The sequence below is a fragment of the Hemitrygon akajei genome, chromosome 5 (genome assembly GCF_048418815.1).
Source record: "Hemitrygon akajei chromosome 5, sHemAka1.3, whole genome shotgun sequence".
NCBI lineage: Eukaryota > Metazoa > Chordata > Chondrichthyes > Myliobatiformes > Dasyatidae > Hemitrygon > Hemitrygon akajei.
The window spans coordinates 39200753-39228056 of NC_133128.1; the positions used below are offsets into that span (position 1 = coordinate 39200753).

At 38.5% G+C, this 27304-nt stretch overlaps 1 protein-coding gene across 5 annotated transcripts in view; it reads right to left on the reverse strand.

Annotated features, from left to right (window-relative positions):
* Positions 1–255: 255 nt before the first annotated feature.
* The window catches only part of cblb (Cbl proto-oncogene B, E3 ubiquitin protein ligase), a 154887-nt gene continuing 127838 nt past the window's right edge, over positions 256–27304 (reverse strand). The window contains exons 12-17 of one of the 5 annotated variants that reach the window (XM_073045278.1): positions 23971–24126; positions 14860–14939; positions 10924–11028; positions 8252–8395; positions 4550–4672; positions 256–3936 (exon numbers count right to left, since the gene is read on the reverse strand). In XM_073045278.1, coding sequence (XP_072901379.1) covers positions 3656–3936; positions 4550–4672; positions 8252–8395; positions 10924–11028; positions 14860–14939; positions 23971–24126 — 889 coding nt within the window. In that variant the 3' untranslated portion in view covers positions 256–3655. Of the gene's footprint in view, positions 3937–4549; positions 4673–8251; positions 8399–10923; positions 11059–14859; positions 14940–23970; positions 24127–27304 lie in introns of all 5 variants that reach the window. The other 4 variants (XM_073045277.1, XM_073045276.1, XM_073045275.1 and 1 more) reach the window with 4 other exon arrangements.

Here is a 27304-nt window from a genome sequence, read left to right on the forward strand (position 1 = left end):
TTATTTGCAGTTTGTCTTATTTTGCACATCCGCTGTTTGTCAATCTTTGTGTATAGTTTTTCGTTATTTTTAATGTTTCTTTATTTTCCTGTAAATGTCTGCAAGAAAATGAATCACAAGGTAGTATATGATGACACGTACATACTTAGAGAATAAATTTACTCTGAACTTTGAACTTTTGAATGTTATGAGAAAAAGATCACAATATATGAATAAAAATTCTTCAATGTTACAAATAAGAAGCAGACACAATTTATTTGTTAATACTGATTTTATAAAATATTTTACATGAACAGATAAAGATTGCTGAATACTTAAAATTGAAAGATAAAAAGGATGTTGAATAAAATATAAATTAATTGCACACATTAATAGTTTGCCATGTTAGACAAATAGAAAGGCATTCTTTTCAACACAACGTTGAGTTAAAATGAAGTCTAAGAAACTACTGCCTCTTTTTAAATGTGAGTTCAGAGAAAAGGGGTACCTGATTTCAATGAACTCCACCAACAGAATGAAGAAGCTTCCATCTGGAGGCAATACATGGTAGCGCACTGCATTACTTCACAGAGATAAAGAGCTGCTGTTTAGCTCAATCACAGAGCAACAATGAGATAACCGCACCAGAAAATATTCCACAAAAGATTTTGTTCACCATTTAAAAAATGCATTTACACTTTGAGCACGTTCGACATAAGTGAACCTACTATAAATGCAGAGGGGTGAGGTGTGATTGTCAACTTTCTCTAGGTTTATGATGCAAACTATTTACTTTCCTCTGCAGGACAGCTAGTACCTACAACCAGCTATAACCAGGACTATACATTTTTTCACAGAAAATGAAAAAATGAGGATACATGGGTTTCACGTAAAGACCAAATGGAAAAAAAACTCCATTGATTAGACATCCAGAAGTATTACAGACTTGTGCAGCAATTCCAGCCTACGAACAACATACAGCTCCAGTTACATGTGCCTAGAAAGTGAAACCTCTCTATTTTACCTTTAAAGCATATTTTAGTTTCTAAGCTTCAAACATTTACACACAAAGGCTTAAGGAAACTACATAAGGAAGCCAACAAACTGACCAGTGCAAAGGGACTACATAGCCTCCAGTTGAAAATGAACAAAAACCTGAATTTCAAAAATATCCAATAAACGTGCTTGGCAAAAGAATGTTATTCACATTTATTTAAACAAGTTATTTGGCATGGTAAGTGCCACTCTTGAACTTGATTTCAGAATTATTTTCCTATGAATTTCTAATGTTTAGACTGAAATAGTAAGACAAGGAACCATAAAGGTCAATCCTCAGCTAAATATGTACCCATTGATGCCAGCCATGACTATTACAAATTATTTGCCTCAGTCTCAGAAAAATGTTTCAAATACAAAGTATTACAATGCCGATATTGGTTGCTGATGTAAATATTAAAATATTTAAATGACTTACTACTTTAAGTAACTTTTATTGAAAAGCAGCAATTCTCCACTACACTAGCAGGAATTATTATGTGCAAAGGGAAGGCGAACTGCACTTCCATCCCCTAATGACAGGCAGTACTTTGATTGGCCATGGCTTGACATCGGTGACTGGGATCATTATGACCTTGAACAATACCATAAAGCATCAATATCAAATAGAAATGAAAATCATAATGGAGGTGTATAATGGGAGACTAAAGTGATTTGTCCATTCAACACAATTCTGCTTCCAAGCATCGAACCTAGAGGAAGCTATGGAGAGTCAAATGCATTAATGCATCAATAAACACATTAAAAATGCAAATACACTGCATTATCCCCTCTTAGTTACCTCATTGTTTAAGATTATTATCAACAATATTGTTAGCATTCCAGTAGGGGGCATTATTAAACCATAAAACATCTGCAGCTGAGACAACCCACTAAAGAAACTGAAATCGAGATACTGTAATTATAGAGTTGCTATGATTTAGACAAAATGTACTGTACATATTTAATAATATTAATATCTTGGTAGGACGTATTAATACTTTTAGTTGACCTGTGAGTGAGTTTACATCAAGACATTTTAAAATTGTAACAACTCTTATTACAGAGAAGTTGAAAGAATTTCAATTGCAATTAAGGGTTTAACTATAAAGTCCTAAAGCAATGAAGTAAACTAATTTTCTGTAATGTCACTGACGAACTTAATTTACAAAAGAACCATGATTTACATACAATGACAAGAGATTTGCGCTGAGTTTAAAATCCACTAGAAATTATGGTACAAGGTAATGCTTATTTACCACTTCTTTCACCATGGTAACCTAGAGAAAGGCATCAACAGAAGCAAGTTCTTTTATTATCCATTATTAGATGGAAGGAAAGAAATAAACATCTCAAACTAACAAGGATACTGATCATTTCAAAGCTGCAATGCTACTTGACACAATATTAACAGTGCAAGATGTATTCCTTTGTTTAATTTGAATAGTTATCCATTATCAATTCTAGTTTACAGTGATACCAGACTTGGAAAAGTGACTTCACTCAAACTTTTTCCTAAAGAGGATACTGATGCTAATAATGAAAACAACTGTATTGCTCCCCCCCACCCGCGGCACAAACAAATACAGCAAAACCAAGAAACCAAGACTCTACCTCTGCTACACAGTTCCATCAATATATTGGCACACAATTGAATGCAGGCAGAGTTTTACATTCAGTTGGCCATCATCAGTGTGTATAGATCTTGTGCATTGCCTCTGCTGCCTTTGCTTTTCTATATCCAGCATTATAAATGATTTAAAAATATAAAAAGATGAATATTTTTACTTCAAAATTGGTTTCATTAATGATGTTACAATTCATAAAAATAGGTTAACATTTTTGTTGCATTAACCAGAAACTTCAAAATCAGTTTTGTTCCATCAGAATACAGATGAATTGGCTACCTCATAGGAACGGAAACGGATGTAATAAATGCAGTAAAGGCTGTGCACAATGGGAAATTGCAAAGGTTACTGTCAAAAATTACCTTAAAAGGCAATATACATAGACAAATATATGTACTCTACATTCAGAAAGTAGTTTTTTTTAATAAAGAAATTTCACTATCTCAGAAAAGACTCAGTAGTGAAGGCCACATGCTGTTTGCACCTGTTGAATAGATAGTAATGCAGCAAATTAAAGCATCTTCGTTTAGTCTGTGTTTTAGACTGGACAATGGGGTGGAGGGAGGAAGAGGTCAAACCAACAGTGTGTCCCCATCAGTGCAGATGACATAAAAGAAATACTGAAGCAGAAGTGACTGGTTCCCAATTTCCAGACATAATAAGTACTTAGGCCAACAAGGCTGTATATCTCAAACAAGAAAGTTCAGATGATACTCAAAAAAAAATCTGTTGATAATGATAAGCAGCAGAGATCTCAAGCAATTCACAGGAGTGAAACAGTAAACTTTCTTCTTCTCAGTTGAACCCTGATTTTTAACATTATGGCTAACAAAAATACATAGGTATCATTGCTATCTTTTATTAGAAACCTTCCCAAGAAAGCCGCAGAAGTAGGCTCCACACAGTTGGTTCAAAATTGTTCTGATTGTTGAATGTTACTTTAAAATTCAATGCTCTTGTGAAACTCAGAAGCCTATTCTCTGGGTTTTCCACTCACATGCGAACAGCCATTGCTATGGATTAAGACGTGGAGTAATAGGAGGAAAGCTGGCAAATTCTCTTAAAATATCTCTTGCCATCTCTACTTTGTTACTAGCTATCAAAAGAGCTCGTTTTACATCTTCAAAGGAGTAGCCTTCACCCATGAGTTTTGCAATTTTTGCATCCACATTTTCTTCTGCTTGGCTGCTCTGCAAAGACGTTGGTTCTTGAACATGAGTTTTCTTGTGGTAACTATCTGGTGCAGCCCTACGAGGAAGTGGTTTAGGAGGTCTGGCTGGTGCTTGTGAAGAATCTGGAATAGAAACACAGAATGGAATATCGATTCTAGTAACAGTAACAATTGAAACATTTTCTCCACCATTATTGCTTAGGTTTATTGTTAAGTTTTGGTTTATAGCTAATTTCCCTCACATTTTATCCACAAAAATCAGGGCCTAATTTACATAAGTTTGTTTTGTTTCACTGCAATGGCCTGGCAATCTATAGTAGCTACTATGTTGTCTCAGAAAAAAATCTTTCTTTTCTTATGTAATTGCAATACAGATTTAAATATTAGAATCTTTAAAACACTATCAATAATTCCTTAGTAACTCACCTTTTCCCCATTCACAAACTTATTCAATCTGATACTCATAAAAAGATTCTTTAATTTACATGCACAACTCTCAATTTATAAATTTACACAGCTTCATCTTTTTGAACTAGTAACTTGTTCAATTAATTTAAAATACTTTTTCAAGCACTTTCTTAATACCTGGATTTTATGAAGACGGCAGACAAATGGTCAAAATAATCTACTAAAATTCAGAATTATATTATGCTATTTGCTTTCATTAACCAGTATCTGTATCCACACATGATTAATTTTCTTTGATTTTCTCAGATCAAGTTTTGCCTCTTCTTACCTGTTAGTGATGGGAGCTGGTCATAGTCTTGTGAGGTCCTATTAGATTTCTGATTTTCTTCAACTGTCCTTCTAGCAGGTGGCACAGGTACAGAAATACTCGGGGCATCAAAGGCAGCATCTACTTAAATAAAAGATAAGTTTTTTTTACAAAACTTTTCGACCTTATTCTTTAACACATTCCTCAAATGGCTGTTTTATGCATAATATACTGCTCAAGTAACAAGTTGCTATGCGTATAAGCCAAGTATTTTGCATATAGAGTGAATGAACAATCAAGCTGACTGCTTGAGTGTGTAGATTGAAATTCCAGATCTTCTTTTCTCTGGAAATAAGGTTCCAATAATCCTGCACTCATCAAAACCATCCATACTTAAATGGGAAATTGAAGGCCATCTATCAAAGGTCACAAATTCCTTTTCCATTTGCCTACCCTTAGCATGCCCAAGTAAGTCTGCACTCGAAAAGCCATTGGCTAGGATTTTGCTGTCAATAGCACACTGCTGGTATTCCAGTCATTTAAAATAAACTAAATGAAGTAGGGAGTACAGTGAGGTAAGGGTGGGTGAGATGGATCAGCGTGTGAGTGTGTGTGTGCATATCTGAAGGCAGATGGTACCTGCATATGGCAAACTCAGAGCCCGAGTGTGATGGAGTGCCATGGAGCAAGAAAGAGGTGGGAGGGAGGAAATACAATTCATGACGGTTATGGCTTTCTCTGCTGTTCCCATGAGTAACTCATATCCAACAACACCTCAGACCAATTTTCTTTAATGGGAGAGTAAATGTTGCATGAATGAAAACAATGCATTTTTAATTTAAAATAAGTGAATGAAGTACTTTTCCAGCAGAAGCTGCAAATTAGAATGGGCATCTGTTACAAGCCTGAGTGTTCAATGATACACATCATTCCCGAAACCTGACAGCTGCTGTCTTCTACCAGCTTTCAAGTTATGAAAATTGTTGTTCCTCTTCATGCCTTTTGCCGCATCAGGCGGCAACCTTGCCTTTTCTTTAGCATTTGTCGGTTTTCTTACGAGGCCAGGTTGCTAGCTTGATGTTTGACCCAGCACAGATGGAGAGCATGCAAGGTGCTGGCTGGAATCAAACCTGGGACCACTCGCCTCAAAGTCTGGTGTGGATGCCACTACGCCACCGCCCAGCTAAGTTCGGAAAAATGATCTATGAAAATTTATAGATACCTTATAGATTCAATAAAAATGGAGGGTAGTTTAAATTATCACAATTAATGATGTTTATATAGTTTGCAAGACACACAAGCTTTATAATGATTAAAAGTCAATGTTGCAGGACACTTACTGAAAATCTCAACATAAAACAAGTTGCCTATTGTTAAAATTCACAGTTTTAAAGAGACATTTGCAGCTGAAGAGATAAAGCACTGATATTTACATTTATTCTCTAAACTAATGAACTGTGTTCTAGCTTATTTCCAGTAATGAGGCTGTAAACATTATTGAAAGTGATTGCCTATTTCTCAACATACTCTAAGTAGATTATTTAAGGATCACTGGCAATGACAGGAAATTGAGTCAAATAAAGGAAATAAATTTACCAAACATATGGAAATACGTAGAAACAACTGCATATATTTTTAAAATATATCTGTACATACTGTTATTAATGTCAATGATAATAAATAGCAATATAAGAACATAAGAAATAGGAGCAGGAGTAGGCTATCTGGCCCATCGAGCCTGCTCTGCCATTCAATAAGATCATGGCTGATCTGACCATGGACTCATCTCCACCTACCTGCCTTTTACCCATAACCCTTAATTCCCCAACTAAGCAAAAACCTATCCAACCTTGTCTCAAATATATTTACTGAGGTAGCCTCCACTGCTTCATTGGGCATAGAATTCTACAGATTCACCACTCTCTGGGAAAAGCAGTTCCTCCTCATCTCCATCCTAAATCTACTCCACTGAATCTTGAGGCTATGTCCCCTAGTTCTAGTCTCACCTACCAATTGAATCAACTTTCTTTCCTCTATCTTATCTATCGCTTTCAAAATTTTAAATGTTTCTATAAGATCTCTTCTCATTCTTCTGAATTCCAGCAAGTACAACACCAGGTAACTCAATCTCTCCTCATAGTCTAACCCCCTCATTTCTGGAATCAACCTCCTCTGCACTGCCTCCAAAGCCAGTATTCTCTTCCTCAAGTAAGGAGAACAGAACTGCACGCAGTACTCCAGATGCGGCCTCACCAGTACCCTTTACAGTTGCAGCATAACCTCCAAGCTCTAGAAAAGAAGGCTAAAATTCCACTTGCCTCTTTGATAGCACATGCAAATCAATCTTTGTGATTCATGCTCAAGCACTCTGAAGGCTCTCTGCATAGCATCATGTTGCATTTTTTTACCATTTAAATAATAAACTGCTCTTTAAATTTTCCTTCCAAAGTGGATGACCTTGCATTACACCAACATTGTACTCCATCTGCTAAACCCTTGCTCACTCACTTAACCTTCTCTGCAGGCTCTCTGTATCTTATGCATAATTTGCTTTTCCACTCAATTTGGTATCATCAACAAACTTAGATACATCAATCCCCTCTTCAAGGTCATTAATGTACATCGTGAACAGTTGTGGGCCCACTACTGACCCCTGTGGCACACCGCTCACCACTGATTACCAACCAGAATAACACCCATGCATCCCAATTCTCAGCATTCTATTAGTTAACCAATCCTCTATCCATGCTAATACATCCATGTATCCTTATCTTATGGATAAACCTTTTATGTGGCACCTTGTCGAACACCTGCTGGAAATCCAAGTAAATAACATCCATCTGTTCCCCTCTATCTACTGCATTTGTTATATCCTCAAAGAACTCCAGTAAATTTGTCAAACAGGACCTGCCTTTGCTGAATCCATACTGTGTCTGCCTGATAGATCTATTTCTTTCCAGATCCCTCACTATTTCTTCTTTAATGATAGCTTCAAGCATTTTCCTAACTACAGATGTTAAATTAACTTGCCTATAGTTACTTGCCTTTTGCCTACATCTTTTTTTGAACAGCGGTGTGACATTTGCCTTCTTCCAATCCACCAGGACTTGCCCAGAGTCCAGAGAATTTTGGTAACTTATCATCAAAGCCTCTACTATATCTTCTACCATTTCGTTCAGTACCCTGGGATGCATTCCATCAGGACCAGGGGACTTATCTATCTTCAGGCCCACAAATTTGCTCAGCAAATAATACTACAATAACAACAAAACTACACATAATCAAAACTGACTGACTAAGCTCATTATATTCCACTACTTTCTTACCTTACTGAACATGCTACAGTGGAAACACTGATAAGTTGCAATGATTGCTACAAATTTTAGAGAACTGGTTTCTATTTTGCAATTTTTTCCAAAGATATTTACAAAAGAAATATTTAAATAAATAGAAGACAAAATAAATGTTTTTATAAGGGAAAGCAAATTACATTTGCACGTTCTAGTCCAATTATCCCACTTTATGCCATAAAACAAGGGTTCCATTTTTGGGAATACTTGAGCAGGAATAAACCCCAAAAACATCTCCAATTTTAAGAATCAAACCTCAAACATTAATGCAGTTATAATATGAATTGATTTGATAAACTAAGGGCAATGTTAAGAATTTTCACAGTCATATTTAAAATTTTACATGCACTGGGCACACAGTAAGCTGGCTTACCTGCACTGAAATGGAAGGAGTCAGGGCCAGATGTGGGTCTGCTGCCTGAACCAGATGACCTGGGCAGATCTGACAGGCTAACACGAACAGGAGGAGGTGGAGGAGGCAGTGAAGGAGGTGGGCTGTCAAATGCATTATCACTTGCTACTGGCAAAAAAGAAAGCATTTACATCAAAAACTGAGAAGACAAATATCTTCATTGACAAATCAAAAGCATTATTGCTATTAAAATCCATATTTTAATATTAATAATAGCCTCAAATTCAAAGTATTTAGCATGAATCCATAATAGATTTCTATAATTGATGGTTTTAATTTGATCATTGTTTTTTATCTTTTGTCAGGTCTCTTGATTTTGAATGTTTGCAGTTTTCAAAGACGATAACAATGACAGCTGTGTACAGGCAAGCAAAGAACAGGGTCTCAACATTTGTCAAACTGTTCTGTAAGTAAAGCTGACTAGCTGTACTGGGCCCCTTTCCTGCAATCTGCCATTCCGAAGTACTGTGAGCCCTCGTGATCTGCATCTTGCTAATACCTAACAAAGTGGTCAGTAACAAACTATCACTAACAAGAGAAAATCTGCAGGTGCTGGAAAATGCTGGAAGAACACAGCAGGCCAGGCAGCATCTATGGAAAAGAGTAAACAGTTGATGTTTCTATGCTCTAGGGAATAAAGTCCTAAATTATTTAACTTTTCCCTATATCAGGTTCTTAAGTCCAAGCAACATCCTTGTAAATTTTCTCTGCGCTCTTTCGATCATATTGATATGTTTCCTATAGGTAGGTGACCAGAACTGCACACAATACTCCAAATTAGGCCTCCCAACATCTTATACAAATCAACATGCCTTTCCAGCTCCTATACTCAATACTTTGATTTATTAAGAATGTGCCAAAAGCTCCCTTTATAACCCCATCTATCTGTAATGCTACTTATAAGGGAAAATGGATCTGTATTCCCAGATCTCTCTGTTCTTTTGCACTCCATGAACTTCCACTGCCTTGTCTTCATCAACTCTCCTGATAACTTCCTTGAAAATCTCTTGTGAAGATTGGTTAGACACGACCTACCACGCACAAAGCCATGTTGACTATACCTAATCAGTCCCTTTCTATCCAAAAACTTATAACTGTATAACTGGTTCCTTAAAATAACTTCCAATAACTTATACACTACTTATGTTAGGCTCACTGGCCTTTAATTTCCTAGCTTATTCTTAGAGCCTTTCATAAACAATGGAACAATATTAGATATCCTCTAATCTCCCAGCATTTTAAATAGCTCTGCTAGGGCTCCTGTAATTCCTTGTCTCCCACATTGTCAGGCCCTGAGGATTTATCCACCCTAATTTGCCTCAAGACAGCAAACACCCCCCTCTCTGCAATCTGTATACAGTCCGTGACCTCTTTGTTCTTTTGCCTCTCTTCTATATATTCAGTGTTTGGCTGCTGAGTAAATACAGATGCAAAATATCCATTTAAGATCTTCCTCATCTTCTTTGCCTCCATACATACTGTAGGTAACGATTCCAATCTCCCAAAGAGGACCAATTCTGTCCTTTGCTACATCTGTAGAAGCGCTTGGGATTCTCTTTCACCTTGTCTACTAAAGCAACATCATACCTTCCTTAGGACCTCTTGATTTTTTTCTCAAGTTTTCTCTTGCATTTCTTATACTCCTCAAGTACCTCATTTGTTCCTTCCTACCTATACCTGCTATGCATCTCCTTCTTCTTCTTAATCAGGGCTTCAATATGTCTCTAAAGCCAAGGATCCTTAAGCTTATTATATTTGCCTTTTATTCTGACAGGAACATACAAAGCCTGTACTCTCAGAATTTCACCTTTATAGGCCTCCTACTTAAAAAGCATGCCTTTGCCAGAAATCAACCTCTCCCAGTGTACACTTGCCAGATCCCTTCTGATACCATTATTACCTTGGTTACCATCACTTCCATAATAATCTTGAAACTAATTGCATTGTGATCACTAGATGCAGAGTGTTCCCCTTCACTAACTTCTGTCACTTGCCCTGTCTCATTTCCTAACAGGAGATCAAGTATCATACTCTGTTAGTTGGGAAAATGACATTGTAAACATTAAACTTCATGCAGTGTTACCAGGAAGCTAGCATTCCAGTCCGGCCTATCATTGTTGCTTTTGAGCTCAGAATATTCAAGGAAATTCTACTGGAAATCTCCAGCCATTCCAGAAAGGGGAAAGCATGGAAGTGCAGGTATTATTAAGCCAAGTCAAAATCAAAATTTCAGTAGAATAGAAAGTGGCTCTGTGAGATTAATAAATAGAGTGAATCATTCAGCAAAGACAACAATCTGAGCTTTCAGTCCCCTGCCTGAGTCAGAGGACCTGGGTAGATCAGGAGGCTGATAAATCTAGGAGGTGGCGATGGTGATACTGGAGGAAATAGATGTCAAATGCATTAACACCCACTGGCAACAAAGAAAATATTTAAATGAGAAAATAGAAAACAAAGATGTTCATGAGTAGGCAAACCAAAAGGATTATTACTAAAAAAAAACCTTTAAAAATAATAGCCTCAAATATAAATTATTTTCATAAGTATAATTCTGAACAAATTTCTCAAAGAAGTTCTTCTTATATTACAATTAGGATCTTATCTGTGAATCTAACAAATTCTAAATGAAGTACCTTGTGGAGGAACCAGAAGATCATAATCGGAAGGTGTTCTGTTCAGTGAGGAGCAACTTGGTTTTGGGTTGTCTCTTGCAGGAACTCTAGCTGGTGGTAATGGAGCTGGAACAAAAGAAGCCTCAAAGATATCATCTGGAAATAATAGAGAGAGATTTATCTCACTAATAGTTTAATTTCAATATTGGTCTTCAGCACAATAGGCCATCTGGGTTAGTTCTCTTGTATGACTTAAAAAACATGGAAACATAGAAAACCTACAGCACAATACAGGCCCTTCAGCCCACAAAACTGTGCCAAACATGTCCTTACCTTAGAAATTACCTAGGGTTATCCACAGCCCTCTATTTTTCTAAGCTCTGCATACCTATCCAGGAGTGTCTTAAAAGACCCTATCGTATCTGTCTCCACCACTGTCACCGGCAGCCCATTCTACACACTTACTACTCTCTGTGTAAAAACTTACCCCTGACATCTCTTCTGTACCTCTTCAAAGCACCTTAAAACTGTGCCCTCTCGTGCTAGCCACTTCAGCCCTGGGGAAAAAACCTCTAACTATCCACATGATCAATGCCTCTCATCATCTTATACATCTCTATCAGGTCACCTCTCATCCTCCATCGCTCCAAGGAGAAAAGGCCGAGTTCACTCAACTTTTCTCATAAGGCATGCTCCCCAATCCAAGCAACATCTTTATAAATCTCCTCTGCACCCTTTCTATGGTTTCCACATCCTTCCAGTGTGAGGCAACCAGAACTGAGCACAGTACTCCAAGTGGGGTCTGACCAGGGTCCTATAGAGCTGCAACATTACCTCACGGCTCTTAAACTGACGATTGATGAAGGCCAATGCACCGTATGCCTTCTTAACCACAGAGTCAACCTGTGCAGCAGCTTTGAGTGTCCTATGGACTTGGACTGCAAGATCCCTCTGATCCTCCACACTGCCAAGAGTCTTACCATTAATACTATATTTTGACATCATATTTGACCTACCAAAATGAACCACCTCACACTTATCTGAGTTGAACTCCAGTTTTGCATCCTATCAATGTCCCGTTGTAACCTCTGACAGCTCTCCACACTATCCACAACACCCCCAACCTTTTACAGCTAAATGAAACAGTGTTCTTCCAGGGCCAAGGTGCGAAAAACAGTATCAACAGTCATAATCAGCAAAGACACAAATAGCACATATAAGATGGCAGTAAACATACAATCACACACAAAAAAAGTACCTCAAGTCCCTGAGTGACATGTCCTGCAAATTGATGGTGCGTGGATGATCGTTGTCAAGAACAAGCCCTCAGCAGTACTCAAGCGAACGCACGCATGCAGTCCCTTGCCTTCCACCAGGTGAACAATGGAGGGCAGCACTGATTGGAGGGGTCTCCTCCCAATGCAGCATGGCACTACACCACAGCGCCTCCTCTCCTGGACATCTGCAACAGATGAGCCCGCAGGAGCCCTAGTCCGTACTATAACCAAGGCCACACAGCTTGCCCACCATCGGTCTCACCAATACACCAGTGAACCAAACTTGCAGTATTCTACTTTACCAATGTCTAACAAGGTTTTGTGATCACAAGAAAAATGTCCAAGACAATCACTCGCTGTTAGACTGCACACCATCTTCACGCACTGATTCTGGCACCTTTCTGTAACGTTCAGGAAAACTGTCCACACCAAATTCAGCTCATCCCCACTATCAAGCAGTTCGCTGATGGGGCAGACCTGTAGTATTTGAAGTTCTTAATGTCCAGCAGTGTCTTACAATTGCAAAAAGACATTTAAAAAAAAGACCAAAATGCCTTTGGTTGATGTTGAGTTGTACTGAAAGTAGCTGAGGTTACTAGGAAATACATCTATTCTTTTGCCCATAGACCCTGATTAAACAATCAATCAATTTGTGGAATGAACAATACATCAGCAATTTACATTCAAGTTAATGCCATAACACAAGCCCTTCATTTCAAAGAGTGCTATCAAACACACTGTGACACTGGACCACAGAAGAGGATATTAGGACTGGTGACTAAAGGCTTGAACAATTAAAGCAATAATTAATAATATTGCTAGTTTAAATTAAATATTTTCATTTATAGCATCAAACTCATGACAATGTATAAATACAAGATTTGCGATGCTGGAAATTTTGTAACAAAATGCTAAAGGAACTCAGCAAGTGAGGCAGCATTTACTGGAAAAACTCAGTTCCTCCAGTATTTTGTGTCATTTTATGTCATGAAAATAAAGTGCCCATATAAAGTATTCACCCCCCTTGGAAGTTTTCATGTTTTATTGTTTTACTACAATGAATCACAGTGGATTGAATTTGGCTTTTCTGACACTGATCAACAGAAAAAGACTCTTTTGTGTCAAAGTGAAAACAGATCTCTACCAAGCGATTTAAAGTAATTACAAATATAAAACATAAAATAATCGATTGCATTAGTATTCAGCCCCTTCAAATCAGCATTTAAGTAGATGTACCTTTGGCAGCAATTACAGCCTTGAGTCTGTGTGGATAGGTCTTTATCAGCTTTGCACACTGCAACTTTGCCTCATTCTTCTTTACAAAGCTGCTCAAGCTCTTGTCATGCATGGGGTTTGAGAGTGAACAGCCCGTGTCAAGTCCAGCCACAATTCTCAACTGGATTGAGGTGTGGACTCAGACTTGGTAAATCCAGGACATTAACTTTGTTATTTTTAAGCCATTCCTGTGTAGCTTTGGTTTTATGCTTGGCGGCTTTGTCTTGCTGGAAAACATATCTTCTTCCAGGTCACAGTTCTCTTGCAGACTTCATCAGGTTTTCCCTCCAGGATTTCCCTGTATTTTGTTGCAATCATTTTACCCTCTACATTTACAAGCCTTCCAGGGCCTGCTACAGTGAAGCATCCCTACGGTAGGGGTGGTGTGTTTTTGATGATGCGCAGTGTCATGGACAAAAAGCTCAGTTTTGCTTTCATCAGACCATAGAAGTTTCTTCCAGCTGATTTCAGAGCTTCCTACGTGCCTTCTGGCAAACTCTAGCCAAGATTTCATGTGATTTTTTTTCCAATAGTAGCTTTCTCTTTGCTACTCTCCCATACAGCTGTGACTGTTGAAGCACCCGGGTATCAGTTGTTAGATGCGCAGTCTCTCTCATCTCAGCCACCGAAGCTTGTAACTCCTCCAGAGTTGTTGTAGGTCTCTTAGTGGCCTCCCTCACTCGTCCCCTTCTTGAGAATGGCTTGATCTAGGCAGATTTACAGAAGTACCATTTTCTTTCCATTTCATGATTATTTGACTTATCTGTACTCCAAAGGATATTCAGTGACTTGGAAATTTTCTTGTATCCATCTCCTGACTTGTACTTTTCAATAACCTTTTCGCAGAGTCGCATTAAGGGTTATTTTATCTTCATGGTGTCGTTTTTGCCAGGATACTGACTCACCAGCTGTTGTATTTTCCAGATACAGGTGTATTTTTAATACAATTAATTGAAATATCTTGACTGCACACAGGTGATCTTCATTTAACTAATTATGTGACTTTGAAAACCAACTAGCTGCACTAGTGATGAATTGGTGTGTCATACTAAAGGGGATGAATAATATGCAATCAATTACTTCATGTTTTATGTTTGTAATTAATTTAGATCACTTTGTAAAGATCAGTTTATATTTTGACACTAAAAATTCTTTTTCTATTGATCAGCATCAATAAAAGCAAAATTAAATCTATTGTGATTTAATATTGTAAAACAATAAAACATGAAAACTTCCAAAGGGGTTGAATACTTTTTATAGGCACTGTAAATTTAAGAGGTTAAATTAGCAAGCTGCATATGTTTGTAAAAACACACAGTGGTTGCAATTCTTGCCTGCTCCTGTTATTTTAATTACTATTCAAATAATCTTAATATATTATAAGGTAAAAGTAAACATGCTTTACCCATTTCCAATGCTTTTGGTTTCTTTGCTTCGGTTGTGCTATTGTGAGTTCCGTTAGCGCATTGTCCATTTTCAAACACTCTAGAAAAATTTGACAGGATGAAAAGTAAGATGGGAGAATGTTGCAATTGTACCCTATTCCAAGCTCCCAAATGAGACCATCTTCAGTTCCTGGTCTCTTGTGACCCCTAATGTTCCAAATTTCTCAAAACACTGAAGCATCCATGAAGAGACCACAAGATATACGAGCAGAATTACGCCATTTGGTCCGGGTTTGCTCCACCATTTTAGCATGACTGATCATTGTCCCTCTCAGCCCCAATCTCCTGCCTTCTTCCCGTATCCCTCATTCCTTGATCAATCAAGAATCTATCAACCTCTGCCTTAAATATAGGTAAAGATCTGGTCTCCACAGCCACTTGTGACAAAGAATTTCAGATTTACCACTCTCTGACTGAAGAAATTCCTCTTCATCTCCATTCCAAAAGACGCCCCTCTATTCTCTGGTCTTAAGACTCTCCAACCATAAGAAACATGCTCTCCACATCCACTCGATCAAAGCCTTTTATCAATCGAATACAGGCCCAGAGCCATAAAACACTCTTCAAATGACCAGCTGTTCAGTCCCAGAATCATTTTTGTGAATCTCCTTTGAACATTCTCCAGTGTCAACACATCCTTTCTAAGATAAGGGGTCTAAGACTGCTCACAATACTCCGTGAGGCTTCACCAGTGCTTTATGAAGTCTCAACATTACATCCTTGCTTTTATATTCAACACCCCTTGAAATGAATGCTAACATCGCATCTGCCTTCCTCTCCACAGACTTAACCTGCAAATTAACTTTAAGGAAATCTTGCACAAGGACTTCCAAGTCCCTTTGCACCTCAGTTTTTAAAATTTTCTCTCCATTTTTATTTATTTTACTAAAGTGTATGCCCATACACTTCCTGATACTGTATTCCATCTGCCACTTCTTTGCTCATTCTCCTAAGCTAAGTCCTTCTGTAGCCTACTTCCTCAAAACTACCTGCCCCTCCACCTATCTTCAAATCATCTGCAAACTCTGCAACAAATCCACCAATTCCACCATCCAAGTCACTGATATATAACGTATAAAGCAGTCCCTACACCTACAGCATGCTGCAGGAACTCAGCAGGTCGGGCAGCATCCGTGGAAACGAGCAGTCAACGTCTCAGGCCGACACCCTTCGTCAGGACTGCAGAGGGAGGGAGCAGGGGCCCTATAAAGAAGGTGGGGGGAGGTTGGGAAGGAGAAGGCTGGTAGGTGCCAGGTGGAAAACCAGTAAGAGGAAAGATCAGGGGGTGGGGGAAGGGGAAGCAGGGAGGGGATTGGCAGGAAAGGTGAAGAAGGAATGTAAGCGGAAAGCACTATGGGTAGTAGAAGAAGGCGGAATCATGAGAGAAGTGATAGGCAGCTGGAGGAGGAGGCAGAGTGAAACTGGGATGGGGGTAGGGAGGGGGAGGGAATTAGTGGAAGTTGGAGAGTTCAATGTTCATGCCAAGGGGCTGGAGACTACATTGACTCCTGTGGTGTATCACTAGTCACCAGCAGGTAACCCAAAAAAGCTTCCATTGTTCCCACTCTTTTGAGTCCTGCCAATCAGCCACTGCTTTATCCATGCTAGTATCTTTCCTGTGATAGCATGGGCTCTTAACTTTTTAAGCAGCCTCGTGTGGCAACTATTGTTCAGAGCAGATAGGGGAAACATTAGGGCATTCTTTCTTGAAGGCAACCTTTCTTGAGCGAAACAGCAATAACTGGTACAATAATGTACCAATGTCATTCCGTGTTGTTAGCAACAATATACCCACATTCGTGTATAAAATACTGCTTCTCCTTTAAAGGTGAAATCAACCCATGAAAGCTGAGTATACACATTACATTATATCATCAGGTAGAGGCAGCACCGTGACCCTGCACGTACTACAGCTGTCTCATAGAAGTCAAGCAACCTAAGTTTGATAATGATGCCCGGTGCTATCTTTTAGGGGTTTACATGTTCTTCTTGTGCTACCATACACTAGAGACAGGCTGGTTGTTAAGTTCAACTGACTTTTGTAAACTATCTCTAAGGCTCTGAGGATTTCTACCAAGTAGGTACACAATGCAATGTAATGGAAATATTTCAAATTCACAAGCTGTTCCATTACTTGATTTGCTGCTGTCTCTAGACTTCCTTCGTCCTAAGTGAGAGCCATGATGTCATTGAGTGGTGCAGGAGGCAAGAGAGGTCAAATGACTAGCTCTGGATCTTATTTCTTATGACAAGAACAACACATGATTTTGAATAGACATCCTGGAGCTGTGGTAAACATCCAGACAGGTAAGCTATAGCCTATCCACCTTTAATACTTGCACCTTACACAATCACCAACACCTCCTCTTTCAGATGAGGCTGAAGAGAGCTGGACTATGCACATCAATTCACATGGCTTCTACAGATGAGCAGTAGAGAGCATCCTAACATGCTACATTACTGCATGGTACAGAAACTGCACTGCAGCAGACAGGAAGGCTCTACGACAAGCAGTCACTCTGCTTTGGGCCACTTAGACAACAGCAAAAGATACGACAGCTTACTGTTTACTGATTACAGTTTGCATTCAATACCATCATCCCCTCAGTATTAGTCACCAAGCTGTTAAACCTGGGCCTCTGAGGCAGATCACAACTGGTTCTCAACCTCCTCATTGGGAGACCATGGTCAGTATGAACTGGTGACAACATCTCAATGACAATCAAAACAGGATGTATGCTTAGCCCTCAGTTCTAATTTCTCTACACCCATGACTGTGTGGCAAAGCACAACTCAAGTGTCATTTATAAATTTGCAGATGACACCATTGTTGTTGGTAAAATCTCAGATGGCAACAAGGAACAATTCAGGAGTGAGACAGATCAGCTGCATGAGTAACGTGGCAACAACAATACTGCACTCAATGGCAGCCAGATCAAAGAACTGATTGTAGACTTCAGGAACGGGATGTCATGAGTACATGGACCAGTTCAAGTTGAGCAGTGGAAAGGGTGAGTAGCTTTAAGTTTTTGGGTGTGAACATCTTAGAGGATCTGCCCTGGACCCAGCACCATTGATGTAATCATGAAGGCATGATTCCACTTATTAGTTGAGGAGATTCACAATGTCATCAAAGATTCCTGTAATTTTCTATAGATGTACAGTTGGAAGCTTTCAGACTGGCTGCATTACAACCTAACATGGAGGCTCCAATACATGGGATCGCAAGAAGCTGCAGATGGCTGTTATCTTAGCCAGCACCTTCATGGGGATAATGCTCCTTACTATCGAGGACATCTTCAAAAGGCAGTGCCTCAAGAAGGCAGCATCCATTATTAAGGCCCTTACCATTTGAGACATGTCCTCTTCTCATTACTACTGTAAGGGAGGAGGCACAGGAGCTTGAAAACCCACATCAATGATTTAGGACAGCTTCTTCCCCTCTGCCAACAGATTTCTGAATGGTCCAGAACCCATGAATATTCCCTCTTTATTCCTTTTTATTGCACTTTTTATTTATTTTCTTATTTTTAGTAATTTTGTCTTTAGATTGCTGCTTCAAAGCAACAAATTTATCATCATATGTCAATGATAATAAACCTGACTGATTCTAACCTTGCTGAAAGTTTAAACACAAGGAAATCTGCAGATGCTGGAAATTCAAACAACACACACAAAACGCTGATGGAACACAGCAGACCAGGCAGCATCTATAAGGAGAAGCACTGTCGACGTCTTGGCCCGAAACGTCAACAGTGCTTCTTCTTATAGATGCTGCCTGGCCTGCTGTGTTCCACCAGTATTTTGTGTGTGTTGCTGAAAGTTTGTTGTATTGATAGATTTGTCCATTTTTGTTTATATCTCCAGCTCTACTGCCAGCAGCAACATTGCCTCCTTCTTTATATATTATCATGCTTTGATATTCTGCGTCCTTTTAAGGACTTCAATTCTTTAAAGAGCAGTACTGCACATCCACACACGTAGGGAGAACAAGAGTCCATATGCAATTTGTAACATTCATGCTGCTAAAGAACTGAGCAATGGCTACCTCCAATAAGAGAGACTAACCAACTATCCTTTACTATATGATGATAAATCAATGTCATTATATTCACCAAGTTCCCAATTAACAGTATGGTCAATTGACCATAAGCTCACCTGAACCAGCCAATAAATGCCATGGTCACAACAGCAGATCAGAATCTAGTGATCTAGTGACTTGTGGAAAGCAACTCACCTCCTGGCACCCTAAGCTTTTCCACTGCCTACAAGAGAGGGGCACAATAGAATATTCTCTCCTTGCTTCACTAAATGGAGCTCAAAAATCCATGACGAAACTTTACACTATACAGAACAAATCAACATACACCCCCCGAAACATTCATTCTCTTCATCACCACAGCACAGCGGCTGCAGTGTGCATCAAAGACAAGACAATGTACTTACCCAAGATAGTCTGACATTTCCCTTCAAACCCATGATACTTATCATTAAGAATAAGGAAGCAGGCACATGGGAACACCAATGGCAGGTTGGAAATCCCTCCAAATCTAATTAACAACAGCACTGTAGAAGTAGCTTTACTACTTCCACTACAAGAGTTCAACAAGGCAACTCATACCACTTTCTCAACGGCTGTTTTGCTAGCCGCTGAAAACAAAAGTAATTTTAAGCTTTTCAGAGTTTCACGTGTCTACTTCCTGACTTGGTTGTCTCTTATCACTGTACCTGAATTACATCTCTAAGCACTCTTTAAGATGTGTAGGGTTCTCAGTAACATTAACTGTAATATTAACTGCTAATAATAAAATGGCTTCGCTGTAGTGTTATAATGAAATGGCTTCTCTGTAATGTTAACTGATGAGGTAATGTTCTTTGTAGCTGAAATGTTTGGGTTATAATTATAGATAACAGGAAACTAACCAATGAAAGTCATGTTATTCTATCTGTATGTGTGGGAACCTGGGTGAGTGCGCGGGAGATTGGCGAGGAGAGGCAATGAGGAAAGAAGTGCAACAAACGCTCTGGTAGACCACCGTGGTTGGTCCCAGTCCGAGGGTCGTGGAGTTCAGAGGAAATCGAATGGTGAACCAAGGATATTGCCTGAGCTCCAGAGTTGTGCATGAACTGTATAGTCTCTATTCTTGGCGCCTTTTTATTTTACATTTTTGTTTCTCTATTAACCCCATAGTCCCAGTACAAGTTATAAAGTGTAATCGTTTAAACGTACATTGTGTACTGATACTTTACGTTGTGGGTTTGTGCCGGGGTGCATACACAGCATCTATGCAAACGTGAGACAGTTTGGCAGGCAGACGGCGGTTTCCCCTAGACGAACGTGGGTTGGTGCGCTGAGTGTTACAGATACACATATAAACTTATTAGCAATGTAGGCTTTGTGGGTTTCTCTGGTGCTGGTGCAAGTACCACCATTCTTTATTGAAAGTAGCCATTCCCAAACTAAGCAGTGATTAGTGCAACAAAGTATCAAGGTCTAACCAAGCAGTACACTTAATTCATAAATGTACATTCACACTCTGATGTATAGTACCACACCAATCAACAGAGCATGCTCCCTGCTAACATTCCCAATCACCTTCATATCTACCCATTCATTCCACAACTGCCAAGTTTTAAAACTTATTTCACTGTGGCAGTAAAACCTCTTTGCACATTAAACCTGTTGAGGCTGGTTCAATTGCACAGATTACCTTGAATCTAACACTCAATACAATTTTGCTGCATTTTCCCACTGGACTGACACACAGTGCCACTCTGGAGTGTATCTCACAGCAGGAATGAGTTTCAAAGCTTCTGTTTTCTTTAATTCTCAACTATTCTGCTCTCCAATTTAAGAGATAATAATCACATTACCATCTCTGAAATAGAACTTTTCGTTTTTAGGTAATTCCCCCCCCCCCCACCCCTTTCTTTATAAAACATTTACCATCACTAAATGAACAGAATTCAACTGGACTTCAATAAATTTGCCATGATTATGTGTGAACCTAGATGGCAAGTACTGAGAAGCTATCTCATTCTGGCTGGATATCAGGCAAATCCATTTCTTCTTTCACTCGCCAGTTGTTTGACTTCCTTCCAACATGTACATTAGGATTGCAAAATTATTTTCTATTTTTAAAACATAATTAACTGTAGCATCCTCTCTGGATACTGACTGAAATTAGTTCAAACTTAGAACTGAAGGGAATAAAAGCTGGAGTCTTCCTGTTCTACAAGTTCACTAACAGATGAGCCAGAATTCCCAAGTCTAATGTAAGTAATCTTCAAATGTTTCTGAAATATTGATCATTGCAATATTTAGAACTAAATAGTCAAAACGAAAATTTAAATTTAAATTTTGCCATTTAGACAGCTTGAGAAAAGGGCGAGAGGCTGATAATAAACATTGCCAAAAACATTGCAAGGGTATTAAAGTTAACCACTTAATAATTTGCACATTAAAGAGATGTTACTAAAACAAAGAACTAACTGCCATTCAATTATGTCAGATTTAAAGCTATAAAGCACTTTTTATTCTGTAACTTACTCACCTCCACTTAATTATTCTTAAATGCATTCAATTTCCATTTAAAGCAGAAACTGAAACACTTGTTTCATTATATAAAAGAGCTCAAGTTAGAGATCTTCAACAACATGGATGTTCAACTAGTATCATAGCTACAGTTGAAATTCATCAAACTGTTGGCTTGCTTAGAAAACTGGCAGAGTAGCAGAAGACAGAACAGAAGTAACAGGCAAGTATTCAAATTAGCACTGTGGAATGATTGATGTCCTGCAAGATCTCAAATAGTTACTCACCTCAGAAATGAACAGGATAACAGGATAAAGCGACAAACAAGAATAGGAAGCATTGTAAGCAGTGTAGATGAAGTAAAAATTGCAAATATATTAGTAGATTGATTTAATTAGCAAATAAGGGCCATATTTCATTTAATACAGGCAAATAAGGGTGTTGGGGCTAGCCCCTTTGGACCAAAATGGACAGAATTAAGTATTTTTCAATTGACAAAAAGTAGAAGCAACGAACACCAAAAGACAAAAAAACACCAAAAGACAAAAAAACACCAAAAAGACTTTGTGACACTCTTTGAAATGTAAAATTATATGAGCTCAATTGTTATTTTTACTTCAGAGACTGATAGAATTTCCCTTAAGCTATGGTGTTAAGGAAAAGATGAGATCATGAGCTTCCGATCAGCCATAATCTCAATGACTATGGATACAAGTAACTTCGTCCTTTCCCATATTCCTAATTACAAGGAGAAAATCCAACAAAAATTGTTTAACAGGTAGAATAAAATGGTTCTAGTCAGGATACATCATAAGAACATAAGAGATCATGTTCATTATCATATGATATTGTTTCCATTATGTCAAGTAACACGCAACAGCTAGGTAGGATGAAGACATTGTAAAGTTCTGGAAAAGAAACAAATCACCCTTGACTGCAATGCTTGCCCTGATGATGGTTGCTATCAAAGGTGTTATACAAAGAACAGTTTCTTGGACAAACAATGGCGAAACATTAGAAATGCACCTCAACGAAGTTTTGCCGGCTTTAGTGTAAAGAAAGGTAAAAGCTGAATATAGAAATGGGATGTTAAAGCTTTATATTCCTCATGCAAATACAGAATTGTAGTCCAACTGTTATTTGTAATAGACTAACACATGTCAATAATACACTAGTCATTACATGAACAGACATTTGTCTATGCATAGGACATCTAAACCAATAGTTCACAAGAAAAGCTCACCATCCACACCTAATAAAATACTGCTCCTACATCCATGCCTCATCACATTAGGAACTGGGGTTCTTCTTGGCATTACTAAACAGTTACTAGCCTTATGGTTAGAGCAGCCTTTGTGTTGATTGAACTTTTAATTGCTTTACTTGTTTTTGTGAGCTTTCTAACTAAATACATTCGGCCCTCCTTATCCATGAGTTCCGCATGTGCAAATTCAACCAACCGCGAATCGAGAAAACCCGTAAATGCTCTTCCAGCACTTGTTGTTCGACAATGTACAGACTTTTTTTTCTTGTCATTATTCCCTAAACAATGCAGTATAACAACTATTTTACATAGCATTTACATTGTATTAGGTATTATAAGTAATCTAGAGATGATTTAAAGTGTACAGGAGGATGTGCGTAGGTTATCGTGGATCGGGATTGAAAAAAATAGGAAATTCTCTTACTAAGTAAGTCGGAACAGGTACATCCGGTATTATTTAGCATCAGTTAGTCAAACGTTTGTCTTAGTATATAGTATATATTTTACCTTTCTGTGCATATAAAACACTTAAGAACATATGTTTCAGTGCTGGGCTCAGGAACGGAAATTCCCAAGTTCGATCCAGTGACAGATCACTCCCGAGTGCGCTCTCCATCCATGCCTGGTTGATGTGGAGGATCAAAAACCCAAAACACCAAAACCCAATAATTCTACCCAGCATTGCTTAGTAATAATTGTTGCTTTCATCGAGGCAGGGCCTTTTTCACTTTATCCTTTAAAATTGTTCCGACTGTAGCCTAACGCTTTTCCAATGACCGATGGTGTTTCACCTCTTTCCCTTCACTTTGTTATTTCCACTTTATTTTCAATTGTGATCGTGATTATTTTCGTGAACAGAAACACTGTGGATTCAGAGCTCTGCTGCCGGGTCCTAATTTCCACTGCAGTGAGACAGGTTAAAGAAGGTCTGGTGTTCCGCTGGGTCCTAAAGTCCACCACATTAAGACAAGTTGAATAAGGGACTTGAGCATCTGCGTTTTTTGGTATCCGCGAGGGGTCCCGGAACTAATCCCTTGTGGATAAGGAGGGCAGACTGTATTGTTAAAAGCTTCATGGACCTTATTTAACTTTTGTCATGGGCAGGCCAACAATACCAAGAGAATCCGGCACCCCAATCTGATAGCTCCTTTGATTTTTAAAAATCTAACCTAAAGTTTTCCTTAACGTGTTAAAGGTACAAATAACTATTTTTTGTACTACAGAATTATATGTCATTCACAACATAAAATAATAGCCTCAAAATAACCAGACCTTGATATCCGCGGTTTCACAGTTTGTAAGTGAGTGGAATGCGTAGATATGGACAGAGGATATGATGACGGGATCTTGTATTCATCTTCATTGTCCTCATTAAACACTCTTGATTTTTCGGAGTTTGTCTGTACATTTGTGAATAGATGGGGATGCCTACAAAAGGAAGACTTACATAAATAAAACAGTTCACTGCAGAGACACTATTAAGCTTTAAAATGTACTTATTTTTCTCATTTTATGTACCTAAAGTCACAAATGACAATATCTCAGAAAATCAGGCAATAAAATTGAGAAGTGTAATAACTAAAATGAAAACATTCCAAATTTATAATTTTAAAAGAAAACCTACCAGACATGGTTGATAAAAAAAGATATGTAATAAGGCACATGATATTCATATGGTTTAACTCATAATCCAAAGTAAAATAATGAATAGAGCAATATGGTCAAGAAGGCTTAGTCGCTTGGAATTCAAGACGAAATAATAAATTGGATTAGACATTGGTTTTGCAGGAGAAGCCAGAGAGTGGTAGTAGAGGGCTGCCCCTCTGACTAGAGACTTGCGACTAGTGGTGTGCCACTGGGATCAGTGTTGGGTCTGTGCTTTTCTTTCATCTATACCAACGATCTGGGTGATAACATGGTAAGCTGGATCAGTAAATAAATGGATGACACCAAGATTTGAGCTGTAGTGGACAGCATGGAAGATTATCATGGTTTGCAGAGTGACCTGGACCAGCTGGGAAAATGGGCTGAAAAAAAGCAGATGGAATTTAATGCAGACAAGTATAAGGTATTCAATTTGGGAGGACAAAGCACGGTAGGACTACGTAGTGAGAGGCAGAACACTGAAGAGTGCAGTAGAACAGAGGTACCTGAGAATACAGATCCATAATTCCTTGAAAGTGATGCTACAGGTACATAGGGTCATAAAGAAAGTTTTGGCACAATGGCCTTCATAAAAAGTTGGGATGTTATGTTGAAGTTGTATAAGATGTTGGTGAGACCTAATTTGGAGTATTGTGTCCAATTTTGGTCACCAGCTACCGGAAAGATGTCAATAAGCTTTAAAGAGCAAACACGGGGAAATCTGCAGATGCTGGAAATTCAAACAACAACACACACAAAATGCTGGTGGAAGACAGCAGGCCAGGCAGCATCTATAGGGAGAAGCGCTGTCGATGTTTTGGGCCGAGACCCTTCGTCAGGACTAACCGAAAGGAAAGATAGTAAGAGATTTGAAAGTAGTGGGGGGAGGGGGAAATGTGAAATGATAGGAGAAGACTGGAGGGGGTGGGATGAAGCTAAGAGCTGGAAAGGTGATTGGCGAAAGTGATACAGAGCTGGAGAAGGGAAAGGATCATGGGACGGGAAGCCTCGGGAGAAAGGGGGGGGGGGGGGGGACACCAGAAAGAGATGGAGAACAGGCAAACAACTAAATATGTCAGGGATGGGGTAAGAAGGGGAGGAGGGGCATTAATGAAAGTTAGAGAAGTCAATGTTCATGCCATCAGGTTGGAGGCTAGATTGCAAAGAAAATTTACAAAGATGGTGCCAGTACCTGAGGACCTGAGTTATCAGGAAAGGTTGAATAGGTTAGGACTTAATTCTCGTCAGCATTGAAGAATGAAGAGAGATTTGATAGAGGTAAACAGAATAAAGAGGAGGTTTAGATAGATGCAAGCAGGCTTTTTCCACTGAGATTGGGAGAGACTAGAACTAGGGGTCATGGGATAAGGGTGAAAAGTGAAATGTTTAAGGGGAACATGAGGGGGAACTTCTTCACTCAGAAGTTGGAAAGACTGTGGAACAAATTGTCAGCAGAAGTGGTGGAAGCAAGTTCAATTTCAACACTTAACAGAAACTTAGTTCGGTACATGGATGGGAGGAGTTTGGAGGGCAATGGTCCAGGTGCAAGCCAATGAGACTAGTCAGATTGATAGTGTGGCATGGACTAGAGGTGAAGGGTCTGTTTCTGTACTGATCTATGACTCTATGGTTGTTCACATAAAACTTTATTGTGAAGCTTACTCAAAAAAGGCACCTCTATGTTATAACTTGGTCTTTTGTTAAAAGTTAACTCAATGCCTTAAGGCTATGGAAACAAAACATATCCAGAAATGTGACGGAGCTGCCAGGAATCTGTAGAATACAATTTCTCCACGTTGTGTATTCCTTGAACTTTTGACTATGATGATAGCCGATGAAAGGGAAGAGATTTCCAAGGAAAAACCACATCCAGCTGTCTCCAACATCCATAGGGTTTATTAATATTAGCACTAACAGAGCCCTGAAGCTAGTTGTCTATCTGCCTGTCTTCTTCAACAAGAATCTGTCAAACTGGATTTAATAAGGAAAACAAAAGAAAAATTGACTGGATTATTAAATGGATTTATACATGATTTCCTCTTAGATCCTATAGATTGAAAACAGTTATTTCCTGCATATGTTTCATTGTGAAAGCAAAATTAGTTTTTCTCTTCTGTGATTCACTTTATCTTCCTTTCTGCCGAGGGAACAATTTTTCTTGTTTACTGAGAAACAAAGCCCTGGTTTTTGATAATAGCTTTATTGCCATAAGATGCTATAGTAGAGCTACTGGCAAGCAATATGGGAATTTGTTTAGGTATGTAAAGTATCTCTTTTTCATTAAAAAAAGCAAAATCCTATCTACGCATTAATACCCTGTCCAACTACTCTCAATGATGAGCAGCATACAACCTAGAGTCAATCAATCTTACCTTCATCACAGTACAGTAAGTTTAAAATAAATTGTTAATTCACTATCTTTTCTGTAAAATCAAACAATGGGTTCTGATTCAATATATGTATACCCATCATAAGGATTAACAAGCAGCTGTGTGCAGTTTTTCTTCTAATGGATACTTAACAATGGCATGTGCAGAATTTAACAATAACGTGCAGAATTTCACAATTGCATGTGCAGAATCAATCAGGTACAGGTATGCGAATATGGTGGTCTGACAATATTATTTATTCTGTAGGAATGTCCTTACTTTTGCAGCAAAGTATAGCTTTAGAAAATTAATTCTTAACTTAATTTCCCCATGAAAACATTACATCTGCATAGTTAGATGCTGAATGTAAGTTTGTAAATATACATTCCAATTTACGATTTATTGACTATCCCTACACACTTTCATGTAAAGGAGAAATCTCCCACCTTCCCCTCTCCAAACAAAAGAATAATTTATTGCAAAATCATGCTTCCTCACACAATATTTGCCTTTCAGAAATTCAAAAAAACTAACCAGCTTTTTAATGTACAAGCTGCTCAAATGTGATGGCCTTTGAACTTAATTTTGCCTTC